The sequence below is a fragment of the Rhinopithecus bieti genome, unplaced genomic scaffold, assembly GCF_001698545.2.
Source record: "Rhinopithecus bieti isolate Rb0 unplaced genomic scaffold, ASM169854v2 scaffold_18921, whole genome shotgun sequence".
Taxonomy (NCBI): domain Eukaryota; kingdom Metazoa; phylum Chordata; class Mammalia; order Primates; family Cercopithecidae; genus Rhinopithecus; species Rhinopithecus bieti.
Genome location: NW_016810178.1, coordinates 3260651 through 3275811, shown reverse-complemented (window position 1 = coordinate 3275811; position 15161 = coordinate 3260651). Strand labels below are relative to the sequence as shown.

Genomic DNA, 15161 nt, shown 5'->3' with positions numbered 1-15161 from the left:
TATAAGTGATAATAGGAATATAAATGCATAGAAAAGCACTTGAGAATTTTGAATCTGCATTTAAAGTAAGCATATATATTTAATATATCTAATAATAAATTCAGATATATGGAAATTTGCATATTTTATATATGGATATATTAAAGACTTATGGAGAAATCATCTTTAAGAGAAAGCGAATTGAGTATTGATGATTGATCAAGGTTTGTTTACTGAAAATAATTTACTTCAATTTTTTTGTTTAAATATACTGTAATTTTATTTTTAAAATGTTCTCTGTATCCCAATGTTTTATAGATTCAAGAACATGGATCATCCTATATTCGAGGTTGTGCTTTTCACCATGGCTTCTCTCCAGCAATTGGTGTATTTGGGACAGATGGATTGGACATAGATGATAACATAATTTACTTTACAGTGGGAGAAGGTAATATAATAATATTTTGGTCCAAATTACATGTCCTGTGGAGGCTTTCTTATCTGTAAACTCTAGAGCCATACTGCCCAATTGATCTTTCTGTGAGGATGGAAATGGTCTATACTTATGCTGTCTAATAATAGTGATTACTAAATCACATGTGTCTATTGAGCACTTGAATTATGGCTAGGAGCTGAATTGTGACTGAGGAAATGAATTTTTAATTTTAATGGAACATAATTTAATTGCACTTAATATACATTTAAATAGCCACATGTGGCTATGGCTATCATATTAGACACTATAGCCCTATAACATGGAAGAATTTTTACCAGACCACATTCTTATATGAGTTATCTAATCACTAATTATTTAAATGTAATACTCCTCACATATAAATCACAAATATTATTACAAATAAAGGTTATATACAACTTTAGGCATATTATATTGATTTTTGTCAGTATAAAGTATAATCAATTTATTTAATTTATATAAAAGCTGTGGGTTTGTTAAATAAAATCTGAGATGGACCCTGTGAACCCACATATTTAACAAGCACCCCAGAAGATTCTAATTCAGGTAGTCTATTAAAGAGGGAGAGTTCATTATCAAAGAGTTCAGAGGAATCTTTCAAAAATCTAAGAGGATCATTTGTCAGGCTCAAAGTAGAAAATAATTTTATGGAAAATCAAAAGACATTACTCATAATAGTCGTTTCAAATTGACTTATGTATTTTGGGGATTTTCTTTCCTTTTTTACTTTTTTTTTTTTTAACAGGCATAAGAATATGGGGGAATGCCAACCAAGTCCGAGGGAATTTGATTGCACTTTCGGTTTGGCCAGGAACCTATCAGAACAGAAAAGATTTAAGTTCAACTCTCTGGCATGCAGCAATTGAGGTAGTGAGAACAAATTTATAATTATACTAACATAATTATATCAGTGATTGAAAAAATATAATAAAATGAGCTAACTAAAGGAGTGAATGCACTTTTAAAAAGATGATGTAAGTTTCGGTAGCCATTGGTGTATTTTTTTCTGTTGATGTCTATTGGCTTAAATAGTTCTCTTACCTTCTTTCTTCTCCAACATTATTTCAAGTTCCAGTTCAAGGCCTCTTTGCTGCTACTACTCAACTGAGTGCTTTGGGCGTATTACTACTTAATTCTGAATTTAGTTTCCTCCCTAAAAATGAAAATAGACAATGAAATCTCTAAAATCCTTTTCTCATCTAAAATGGTCATGATTCTACATGCAAGGTTATTATACTTATCTGATATTACTAATTGGAACCTTCTTGTTTCCCAGGAAGTTTCTTCAATTATTTTAAGTGTTTGTTTAGATATAGAGTAAGATTACAAACAAGAAAAGAAAAAGTGGAGGTGATAGCTTCCTCCTGCCTTTAACCTATGACATTAGATCGAAAGAAATTAAAAATAGTTACCTTGAAAGATGGGATAAGGATTGAGTTTTTTTTTTTCCACAACTATTAATTAATACCTTAAGGTAAATCTGAAAACTGAAATTTAAGTACACATTTTAATGAGGGTAAAAATTATCTCTTTTTATCTGTTTTTATACCATATTAAATTCAATTCCAAATCTTTAAGGCTATTTGTGTCTTTTGAAAGAAAGGGGTACTTAATGACATTTATGAATTCATGTGACTCTATTTTTATCAAAATGTTTAAAAATAAGTGTGTTTAATATGATTGCAACTTTTGACTGTTTTGCTGACCCATAGGCAAGATATGATAATGTGGCTGTATGCTTCCATTTTTTCTACTTTGACTTGGCTTATAAAAATAAAATTGTTTAGTAATTATCCTAACACTCATGCTAACCTAACTTTGCTGATTATAGCAAACGTTATGTAAAACTAGTCAATGTTCCACTGAATCTTATGATCCACTGTCATTGCCTTAGTTGTCTTTTTTAAAATAAATTAATCAAATTGGTAACAAAACATAACTAAAAAGACCTGTAAAAAGAGCTTGCACCTGGTAATCCTAGCTACTTGGGAGGTTAAGAGGATTGCTTAAGCTTGGAGTTTGAGACCTAACCTGGCAACATAGCGAGACCCTGTCTCAAAAAAATATATGTATATATTAATTTTATATGAATATATATTTATATTAAACATATATAAATATATAAATATATATTTATCACTTTTTCAGTGATCACAAATTCCTGAAAAAAGTATTAACATTCTTGTTACCTTGTTATAATACTGGAACTTGTTCTGTGCCTTGTAAATTTTAAACCACATTCAGTGGATTTTGTGACTGAAATAAGAAATAGTCTATTTAATGTAGTTTTTAAATGAAGTCCAGGCTATAGTACTTAATGATGGTTTTACACCAAGAACCTAGTGTAATTTCAATACATCACTTATAATTAAGTTTGAATGAGGTAAATAATAAATTAAGTTTTTGCTCCTGAAAATGTAGTCATAATTAAAAGTTTTCATAAGTATATTGTCATATACTTACTCTCAATTTATACAAATGTTTACTAGCCTGATGCATAGTATTTTTTTTAAATCATTGCACTAGATAAATAGAGGGACCAATACAGTTTTACAGAATAATGTAGTTGCTGGATTTGGAAGAGCAGGATACCGCATTGATGGTGAACCTTGCTCAGGTAAGTCTTTTAAACCAGGAATCGCTAAAATTAGGAAATAACTTGTCCAAAATTGTTAAAATAAATAATTATTGTTTGTTAATTCAATATATAATATCTTTTCCTTCTGGTCACTGAAATAACTCAACAAGATAAATTATTTCAAGATAACATTGGATCTAAAAAAATAAATAGGTTTCTAAGGAAAACTTTATTTTTCCAAGCTTATGATCCCAAAACTCCAACAGCAACTTGAGTTCTTGATTTGGTCGGCATTGGGACAGTAAGTACCTCATCCCACCACCATTTTTACAAAAACAGCACCTATTATAGAGATACATGTTGACATACCCCATTATTTTAACGTCTACTTTGATAGAATAAATGCTCACTATTCATATGTTAAACCTGCATGCATCAAAAAGTCAATGAACATGAACAGACACTTCTCAAATATAGATTTCTCTATATTAGATTAGTAAAAATTAAGAACTAACTGAGCATCTACTCTTTTGACAAGGCTGTAGGGAAAGCAAAACATTTACAACTTGCTGGTTGAAGGACAAAACAATATCATCTCTGCTTAGGGTAACCTGACAACATCTACCAAAATAACACATGCATTTACCTTTGACTCAGCATTTCCACTTCTATGAATCTAGCTAACAGTTGCCTTTACAAACTTAGAAAACTATTTATGAACAAGGTTTTTCATCACAGCATTGTCTGTACTAGCAGAAAACCGAAAGCCACTTTGTGTCCCCCCATGCTGGAATAGTTATATAAAGTCATACGATGGAACACTAGACTACTCGAAGAAAGAAGGCAGAAGAGTTCAATGTATTGATATGAAGAACTCTCTAGAATATTCTTAAGTGCTAACTGGAGAGTGCAAAATAGTTTATATAATACTATTTTAGGTATAATACATATAAAATATGTTTTGTGGAAGAAAGGGAAGGAATCAGAATGTATATGGTATTTGTATTTACATAAGAAAAGTATAAAAATCATAGAAAGTAATTGGGAACAAGGGAACTCAGTACTTATAAATGTATACTTTTCCAATAACCTCTATATTTTCAACCATGTAAATAAATTATTACGAGATCAAAAAAGTAAAATACATAATAAATCTGCAGACTTTACCCCTCAAGAAATTTAAAGAAAGTTAAAGAAAATGGGACTTCTCTGGGAAATGTTGGTCCCTTCCAGAATTGATATATAAAAAAAAAAATCTCAGTATAGTTACTTTTTAACAGCTTTATTTGGCATGATTTATATAGCATGAAATTCAACTTTTAAAAAATATACTAGTTAAAAGTGTGTTTATTTTAAGATTCTTTGAATCAGCATTTTTTTCTATCAATTCAAACATTTTAGACTTAAGCGGGTTTTATTCTTGTCCAAAATACGTTTTGAAGGAATAAAACTATTTTGTCAACATACTTAACTGATTCCTTGATATATGCTCTTGTTAAATATTTTAGTTCCCAACCACTTGAAGTGGCATTTCTTTGGCTTAAAATTTTAAAATACGTAATTTCTTTACAACTTCAACAAAGTTACCCTTATGGATTTTTCAACATCAAAATGTGATCTTTGAATATGAGTATTTACTAGTATGTATAATGCTATATAATGCATTTTTCACTGACTATGTTGATATTCCTAAATAATTGAGACTATTTATAAGGAGATTTTGGAGTTATAGCAACTGAAATATGAAACTTCACAGAGGAATGAAGCATTTACGTTCGTGTAATGGTACATCAATTTATTCAATCCATCCCCCAGACAAGAGTCTGGGAAGCTCGGGATAGTGATATACACCGGGTTCAGGGGTGAAACCCTATCTGTCCATGCATCTATTATTGTGTGACTCTAAGGGAGAGAAATGTAAAAATCTTCTTATGCAGGAAAATTATCAAAACCAGGAAGATCATAAATAAAATGTAAAACCCAAAGGACTAGGAAGAAGGGAAAATCAATAGAAGATAAAAGGAAACAGATACCAGGGAACCTGAACAGGAGAGCTGGTATTAAGTACAATTTAGGAGGTGGTGCTGCTCTTTACAGACAGTCTTCCAATTCACGACTGTTTGGGGGAGGCAGTTATTAAGGTTATTGAACTGATTTGGACATAAGTAAAACTTTCATTAAAATCCCCTTTGTTCTATATATTAATAATGAGTATAATTGCCATTTATTGAGAGTATTTGCTATGCACTTTATGTGGGTGATTTCATTTTATTTTGAAACAATTCTGAATTAATCATTAAAACTTTTTACATATGAGGAAACTAAGGTCCTAAAACAACTTTCCCAAGATAATACATACACCAATTGTTAAAATATTTAAAGACCACCTATCTCTGTACAACCTTCTAGGGTCCAAGAAATGATGGTGAATGAGCTAGGTGCAATGTCTTCTCTCATGAAGCTTACATATTACTGGGAGAGAAGAGATGGATAATTCACAAATAATTAATAATAAAAATATCAAGTGAAAGGAATTTTAATTGCAATGTAAAGTGACTGAGGTGTTATTTTGAATCAGGTATTTAGGGAAGATCTTTTAAGGAAGTGACATTTGACTTGAAAATGGGATGGCCAGAAGGACATAGCAATGGAAAGATGTCTAGGGGGAGCATTTCACAGACAGTAGGCTGTACCATTGTGTTTCAAGTTTAGGCTTATTTGTATCTAAATCCCATTCTCTTTCTAATTAAATTAATGTTTACTTTAATCAGACAAAATAATGTAAGGGTGTTAATACTAAATTTTGTAAATGAGTATACAGTTATTTTAAATAACAGTGAAGAGACTAGTTAGACAAAATTAAATAGTAATTAGAATAAGCCAGGCGAGGTGGGGCATGCCTGTAGTCCCAGCTACTCAGGAGGCCAAGGCAGGAAGATGGCTTGAGTTTGAGACCAGTTTGAGCAACATAGTGAGACTCTATCTTGAGAACATTTAAAGAAAGACACTAAATAGAGTGAACCATAAATGGCAGAGCCATAAAAATATTTGATCATATTAAACCTGATATCAGAATTATATATGCAATTTTAAAAAGAATTTTGTTAACTTTAACTGATACTGCTTATTAAAACTATGTGACATGAATTGTAGCGTTCATTCTCTAGTTCTATATTTCCTTCCAAGGCCAGTTTAATCCCGTGGAAAAGTGGTTTGACAATGAAGCCCATGGGGGTTTATATGGTATCTATATGAACCAAGATGGCCTTCCTGGATGTTCTCTTATACAAGGATTTACCATTTGGACATGCTGGGATTATGGAATTTATTTTCAGGTAATTATGATTAAAGATGGTTATTATTTATTTTGTTTTATGATTGTCCTTAGTATTATGTAACCTGTAAATTCTGTTGCAGACCACAGAGAGTGTGCACATTTATAATGTGACCCTGGTTGACAATGGAATGGCCATTTTTCCAATGATTTACATGCCAGCTGCTATATCACACAAAATTTCCAGTAAAAAAGTACAAATTAAGGTAAGAAATTAATACAGCCACACCATGGGGAAAAACATAACTCAGAGAAGGGTAGAATTACTGAAGGACTAATAAGAATAATCTCCTTAACTTCTATCTGTCTCACCTATACCTCCCTGCCTTTGTTCCCACTGCCCTCTGCTTAAAAAACTGTTCATTCTTATCCCTCCTCCTCCCTTCCCTCTTCTTGTTTATCACCTGCTGATCTTGCAATAGTAATTTTCACTCCCTCTATGAAGTTTTTTCTGAGCTAGTTTAGGTAATGACACTTCCTCCACCTTTTTGTTCCTTCTGTTCCCTGGATGTATTTATCACAGAAACATAATATGTCCTTATATATAATTATTTACACGTCTGTCTTCCCTCTCCTATTCTCAGTGTTTTTCCAGTTGGGGTTGCAATCACACCTTTTTCATCTTTGTTTAATGAATGATCCACTTTTTGAATTTATACTTTGTGTTTTATTTACTACAGTAGAATTCAGTATTATTCATTATCATGTTTTATTTTAGTAAGAGCTATTATTAATGCTATATTGGTTGGCTTATTTCCAAACAGAGTTCATTAATTGTTGGAAGTAGCCCTGGGTTTAATTGCTCTGATGTCCTAACTAATGATGATCCCAATATTGAACTAACTGCTGCTCATCGGAGTCCTAGATCTCCATCAGGTGAAAAATTTGAAACTTTAATGTTGGTGTTCATATGAGTGCATATTCAATTTTCATTAACTTTTTTTTTTGGTAAAAGGTGGGAGAAGTGGGATTTGTTGGCCTACCTTTGCTTCAGCTCATAACATGGCACCCCGAAAGCCCCATGCAGGGATCATGAGTTACAATGCCATCAGTGGCCTTTTGGACATCTCAGGCAAGTACACAATCTTTTACAAATCTTCTCAATGAATTTCTGTAAAGAATATATAGAGGGTAACTAATAATGTTTCATTGTTAGTAAAAATGATTTAAGTCAATTTTTACAGCAATCTGCTCAATATGACACATCAGACATCAGAGTCAATTTCGAGAATGGTTCCTTGGCAGGATTCTTATACTGTATGTTGAAGAATTGATGTTAAATTTTCCTTCTAAAACAACAACAACAACAAAACACTGTATTGTGATTTAATATTAATTGATTTGTATAATTTTAAAAGCCCTTTCATGTAAGTAGGATTATATATTATCATCCCCTTTTAAAATTTAAGAACCTTAAGCTCATAGAACTTTAGTGCCTGGCCGAATTCCCACAGCTATTTGCACAGCTAGGATTAGCATCAAAATCTTCTGATTCAAACTCCACTACTCTTTCACTGAACCAGGATGGCTGCTTAGAAATGTAAAATAATTATATAGAAATTAATGTAGTAAACACATCAATTATTTTCATTTGGCCTATTAAATAACACCGTGCATTTCCTGTTGTAATGGAGCAAGTCTCCCTTCCAGGATAATTTTAACCAGTGTCTCTTTGAAGAAAGTAGTTCAATAAGTTAGACATCTAAGTTTTCACAGATTCTTCCTCACAATTTAGATCCCAGAAATGTGAAACAAATGGGCAACATTTTTAAGTGTTAATTGCAATGATGATACCCTTGGAGGAAATTGTATAACATGCTACATAGGTTGTAATTGAACATATATGGCTTTTAATAAATAATATGCTCCAGAATATTATAAATATCATGTGGCAATGAAACTGCCCTTATGAAATGAAGCCTTAAAATTGAAGTTTATGGAAAGAACACAAATAACTATTATTCTTTCATAAGACACAGTCTTTTAAAATAACATATAAAAGTTAGTTGACTTAGATTCCCTAGAAACAGCCTTAGATGAGGACTTTTATATTAGTGGCTTCTTGGAATGCCTAGTAGAAAGGGAAGGAAGAGAACAGGGCAAGGGAAGTTGCTAAGCAAGGATGTGACATGAGCTGTAGGGTAGCTTCACTTGATGCCACTGGGAAACTCTGGAGTGTAAGTTAAAATTGCCATGGAGTTGATCTCACATGTGGCGAGGTGGGTGGGGGACAGGAGTCATTTGTATCCCCATGTTAGTTTTTGGGTACAGCTGCCCCTATGGGGAGGACCTTAATTTCCCAGGTATGTGGCTCCTTTTTGGCTAAGCTAATTGTCTGGGAAAAAGGAGAGTTGTTAACAGCCAATTATTCAAAGAGATGAGAGATGGGTGTACCAGCCTGTATCCACTTCAGTCCTCTCTTAGGACGCCTGGGATCTACTTGCTTTTTTCATTGTTAGTTATATTAAGTTATTCTACCAGGACATGATTTCTCCCAAATTCTGCATGGTCACAATTTCTGGGAAAAACTTTAAGAAGTGGGTTGGTGGTCACACTGCTACAGCTGGTCCCTAAACCATAAATGATACTCATCATTTCTCTCATCCATCGCCCTTTCTAAATTTCTGTCTTCTCTGGCTAACACTTCTGCTTGTCAAGATGGCTTGCTTGGTAGAATGGCTCAGACCCTTATCCCTGTTATAATAGGCCCCTGGTCCATGGTGGCTCATGCCTGTAATCCCAGTACTTTGGAAGGCCAAGGCAGATGAATCATGAGGTCAGGAGTTCGAGACCAGCCTGGCCAACATGGTGAAACCCCGACTCTACTAAAAATACAAAAAAATTAGCTGGGCATAGTGGCGGGTGCCTGTAATCCCAGCTACTTGGAAGGCTGAGGCAGGAGAATCGCTCGAACCTGGGAGGCCGAGGTTGCAGTGAGCTGAGATCACACCACTATATTCCAGCCTGGGCAACAGAGTGAAACTCTGTCTAAAAAACAAAAAAAGTCCCTGGTTTCTGTGCCTTTATGAAGCCATAACTTCTGTACTTGCCATTTTACAACTAATAGTGGGCATATACCCTGGTGGATCATGTGAGTGCATCCTGCCTTCATTCTATAGAATAGGCCTACCTCTGCATGGTGATCAGGGTCAGTTACTTCTGCCAGATGGTAAAGCTTTCTTTGTCTGATGAGAAGCCTGAAGTAACCATGAGGTAGGTATAGCTTTATTTTTTTTGAGTCACTTACTGTATGTCCTGTGGAAAACACGTCTCATCTGGGAACTAAGACTTCCAGACTCACAGAACCTAAAATTTTACTATTGGAAACACAAGTTTCCCAAGTGAACTTCCAGGGATAATGGTGAAAAAAGTTACTCCTACTCCTTGCCTTTGGTACCAGCACCCACGTATTCTATATTTTTGATATTTACCACTATATAATGTCTTTTGTTTTAGGTTAATAACACGTTTTGCAGGTTGTCATTTCCAAAGCTGACAGCTCAGCTGTGCCTTCAAGAGTCTATTCCACCAGTCTGTTGGAGTGATTCTCCAGATGCTATATTATATGATTGGAGCAATTCTTCCATTGTGATCCCATTGTCTTATGCTCACTCCTGTACCTATTTTGTTGAACATGAGATCTTTGGTCTAGGGTGATGTTATGCAGGAGCTCATGCCATTAGATCACTTTGTGAGTCCTAGTATGGTGGTGCTAACTGAAGCCCAATAAGAAAAAAAGAAACTCACACCAGGAATACATGTCAGTACTACTCAGCATGAATTGTTACCCTTTCTAGGGTGGAATAAATCCAGTGTCACCAACTTTAAGTAATTGTTTGATTTCCTGAGGAATGGTAATATACTAAAGACTTCATTTTAATTTCTGTGCCGGGCAATTTGGGTCAGACATTAAGTAGTGGAAGTAGCTCCACTAACCTTGGAAAGAAGAAGGCCATGCTGTTGGAGCCATGTATAGCCTCCATCTCCACCAAAAAGGCTACTCAGTTCATAAGCTGATTTGTAAGGGCTGGGGTGGCTGAGGACAGAGATTAACTGACATTTGTTGGACAAATCATCCTGCCCATTTGCTTTTTCAGGTACTCTTCTGTATTGAATGCTTATTGGTAGGCAATAGCATGCCTTTTGTACCCATTTTGACAGATCTAGTCACAAGTTTTTTTCCTGAACATCCAGTGTACTTTCTTACAGGCCCCTTACCAATCAGCTAAGCCACTCATCACTACCCAGGAGTCTATATTTATCCTTACCTTCGATAAGTTCTCTCTCCACAAAAAGTAGATGATCCTGTGTACCACCCAAATTTCTCTTAATTGGAAAGATCTTCCCACACCACACCACCCCACCCCACACTCATTCAAGGCCACCTCTGAGTTGGGCTGAAATGCATTGGAATTATATAATACATCCATTTTAATATTCCCATTTTGAGCCTTTGACTTGCATTTTCTCATAACATGTCATGGAAATTTGGGCATTTCTACTTAATGTGTGCCATCACTATTTCCAAGCTTTTAAAAGTAATTCCAGCAACATATTAAAACTGGCCATACTAGTGTATAATTCCCTTGGAACAGGTCCTGTGGAAGATAAGATTTGTCTTGTAAGGCTCTGTTGAGGTCCCTGATGATTTTAAGCAAGTAGAGCAGGAAGTTACTCTCTAATAAGGAGTAAACCATTTATACACATCCAGAGCATTCAGCACATTCTGAGACTTCGAGGTCCAAGTAGCTCTTCCCATATATCTCCATCTAACTTAGCATCCCACTTTGTTTCTGTCAGGGCCTTTGATGTAGGGGATTTGGTAGGGCTCAGAACCCAACCATCTCTTAAGTTGTAAGGTTCTGCTAATCTTACACTTATATCCTGATATTTGCTTTGAATTTGTGAATGACCATTATAGTTTCATTTTCTTTCTTCAAATCATCAATAAAGTAGAAGCAGAAATGGAATTCTTATGCAAGTGTATTATTGAAGGTATGCTCTGAAGAGAAAGGGAGTGAAAGAAGTATTAGAATAGGGCAGAGGCAAGGAGTTAAGCAAGGATATGACCTCAACTGAAGTCCAGCTTCTTCTACCCGATACTTCAGAGAGCTGTGGAGTGTAAATTGTGCCAAATACTTTTCCCACATTGAGGCAAAAGGTTCTTCCATATGTCTTGTCAGTCAGGCATTCAGGCATAGCTACTTGTGGCAATGGAAGGGAGTACATAATCTCTCAGTTGAGGGAACTATCAAGTGGCTAAGGGCAATTCTTTAGAGAAGACAGCAGCTGGCCAGGTGCAGTGGCTCATGCCTGTAATTCCAGCACTTTGGGAGGCCAAGGTGAGTGGATCACTTGAGGTCAGGAGTTTGAGGCCAGCCTGGCCAACATGGTGGAACCCCATCTCTATTGAAAAAATACAAAAATTAACCAGGCATGGTGGCAGGCACCTGTAATCCCAGCAACTTGGGAGGCTGAGGCAGAATCGCCTGAACCCAGGAGGTGGAGGTTGCAGTGAGCCACGATCACACCGCTGGACTCCAGCCTGGGCGACAGAGTGAGATTCTATTTCAAAAAACAAAAACAGAAGACTGCAGCTATGAGTGCTTTGCAGCCAATACTTACAGGAGGAACTAGGTGTTGGGTGCACTGACCCAGTAAAGGAGATGTGGGCAGGGCACAAACAGCATCTGCTACTGTGATATTTTATTAATACTCATCTACAGGTTGTATTCCTGTATATAGACTCTTCTTAGGAGGAAATATAATTAAGAAGAGGCATAGATAAAACATAACTGATTTGAGAATTTTAGAGGTCACCTTTTGCTTTTCTGTTTAGAGTTATTGGATTTTAAGTACAATGGAGATTAAGTTTTTGGATCCAATCAATTTTGTCTTTTAGCCATGTAATATATACAAAGAAGCCAAGGGAAAAATAGTGGTTCATTTATCTTAGCTGGATAACCCCCCAAATTTAGAGACTTTAAACAACCATTTAGCTCATGATTCTGTGGATTGTCAATTTGGGCTTTGTTCAGCTGGATAGTTTTTCTGCTGGTCTCACCTGGTCTTGTCCATTAGGTGCCATCAGTTTACAGGATGGCTATGGGCTGATTAGTCTAGGATAGCCTTACTTCCATGTCTGGTGGTTGGTGCTTGCTGACAGTTGGTGCTGGCCATTAGCTGGGGTGATAGGAGTGATAGAGCCACATGTATCCCAGGCTTACTCATATGTTGGAAGTCACAGAATTCCCTGGAACACTAAGAAAGAGCAAGCTCCAATATGCAAGCGCTCTCCAGATCTCTGTTTATGCTGTGATTGCTATTGTCCCATTGGCCAAGCCCGGAGAAAATATGGGTGATCATTACCTAGTGATATGAATATTGGTAGGCAACAGGCTCCCACAAATAGTGGTAGACTTATTTACCATATCAGGCAAGAGCTCCATGTTTAAGGTAGTGACAAAAGATGTGTTTGGCAGAATGTGCATTAAATAAATCTGATTTTATCACTTTCTTTAGAGAAAATAATCACTTATCTATTATTTATGTTTTAGGTTCAACATTTGTTGGATTTAAGAATGTTTGTTCAGGGGAAACTAATGTTATATTCATTACTAACCCTTTAAATGAAGATTTACAGCATCCAATCCATGTGAAGAATATAAAACTGGTTGATACTACTGAACAATCAAAATATTTATACATAGGCCTGATATAAGGTAAAATACATAAAATTGTGGTTTTCTATCTTTATAGTTTTCATTCTCACTTCCTCCTGCTCAAGATCTAAGTTGGCATATTAAAATAACTACCAGTTTTTATGAAACTTTAACGAGCATTATGAAAATTAAGACCATTTAATAATGTAAATCTAAATGTTCTCAGTTGAGTTTTAAAAACTGGGCTTTAACATATATGTTTTCTCCCATTGCTTTGTGCGTGTGTGTGAATCATCAATAATATCATCATTGTTAAATATGAAAGCTATAGATGGGGTCTGAAGTGTGTTCTACTTTAATATCTTTCCATTTAAGAGCAGGCATAATGCACCTGTAGTTCCAGCTACTCAGGAGTTTGAAGCAGAAAGATTGCTTGAGCCCAGGAGTTTAGGACATCCTGGAAAATACCTCTGCCACTCAGGCTGGAGTGCAGTGATGCTATCATGGCTCACTGCAGACTCAAACTCTTGAGTTCAAGCAATACTTCCACCTCAGCCTCCCAAGCAGCTGAGACTACAAGCACATGCCACTATGCCTGGCTTAGTTAACTAAGTTTTTGTTTGTTTGTTTGTTTGTTTTTTGTAGAAACAGGGTCTTTCTATGTTTCCCAGGATGGTCTTGAACTCCTGGCCTCAAGGATTCCTTCTACTTTGGCCTCCCAAAGCACTGGGATTAAAGGCAAGAGCCACATACACATTGTTTTTGTTTGTTTCTCAAGTTAACAATCATTAATGGACAAGAGATATCTCTTATTATTTCTTCCCTTTTTCTTACCCTTTTTGGTTACCTATTGTTTCCAAAATATCCTATCACAGGCACCCCAAAATGTGCTTGGAAATTAAATGTCAGCCATTATAATCACTGTGATTATAAATACACATAAACTTAGAACAGTGATTTTCTGATCACAAAGGTCAGTTGGTGTCAGGACATTTCCAGAAGCGATCATTTAGATTCTAAGTCATAGAATAATATATCTAATAATTCCTATGTTTTATAAGAAGTACAGACCAGGAATTTAGATATAAGGCAATACTGGAGGAAGAAAAAAAATATTACTGATCTTTGATCATTTTCAGCTTAGGGGAAGAGAAAAGGAATTATGTTCTGTATTTAAACAGACATCTCAGCCAGTCATGGTGGCTAGTGCCTGTAATCTCAAATTCTGGAAGGCTGAGGCAGGAAGACTGTTTGAGCCCAGGAGTTTGATACCAGCCTGGGCAACATAGGAGATCTCATCTCTACAAAAAAATTAAAAAATAAAAATTAGCTGGGTGTGGTAGTGTGCACCTGTGGTCCTAGCTACTCAGGAGGCTGAGGCAGGAGGATTGCTTGAGCCCAGGAGGTTGAGGCTGCACTCAGCTGTGATCACACCACTGCACTCCAGCTTGGGCAACAGAGTGAGACCCTGTATCAAAAAAAGAAAGTAGGTACCTCTTCAGATAAATGTAATATTTCATAAATTGACTTCATCTGATTTTGCTTTGCTGACAACCCAACACTTATTTATTTAATTATTGTTGAACTTCAGTGTTTGGGGGTCCATAGAGCCCCTCCTCAGTAGGCAGTTATTATCTCTTATTTACTTGTCACTGAATCTTTCAGTTTCAACATATAATTTTAGAATATAAGTCCTGAAGAAAATACCACAATTTCAAATATGATTTTTCTGAGTTCTGTGCTTGTAGGTGATGCCGTCAGTGCTCTCTCAGATCTTTACTGGGCAGTGTACCCAACCCCCAGATGTTCTCAGTGTTGGCCAATAACAACCCATGGCTTTTCAGAACTTTGCTCTTAGCCAAATAGAACTAGCCATAGGAGTCCAAAGCGCTCCCTCCCACCACCCTGCAGTCCCTGTAAAACGACTGACTAATTCAGGAGTACAAGGCTGGCTGCTTTGTCTTAAGGTGGCAACAACTCTGCTGTGCAGTTTATGTGCCAGAGGTTTTCATGGCATCAGATTAAAGCTATTGGATAAACCACTTCTCTCCTCCCCCTTTTGAGAGGATTCTTTTGGCAATTTACTTGAACAAAAACCCACATCTCAGGCTTTATTTCTTGGGAACCTAAACT

The 15161-nt window shown here is 35.7% G+C and overlaps 1 protein-coding gene across 1 annotated transcript in view; it reads left to right on the top strand.

Annotated features, from left to right (window-relative positions):
• Window positions 1–15161, top strand: part of PKHD1L1 (PKHD1 like 1) — a 168107-nt gene that overhangs the window by 130707 nt on the left and 22239 nt on the right. Inside the window, 9 exon segments of the mRNA XM_017891546.1 lie at window positions 298–427; window positions 1200–1321; window positions 2981–3071; window positions 6219–6367; window positions 6450–6572; window positions 7131–7242; window positions 7322–7438; window positions 12924–13055; window positions 13058–13088. Coding sequence (XP_017747035.1) covers window positions 298–427; window positions 1200–1321; window positions 2981–3071; window positions 6219–6367; window positions 6450–6572; window positions 7131–7242; window positions 7322–7438; window positions 12924–13055; window positions 13058–13088 — 1007 coding nt within the window.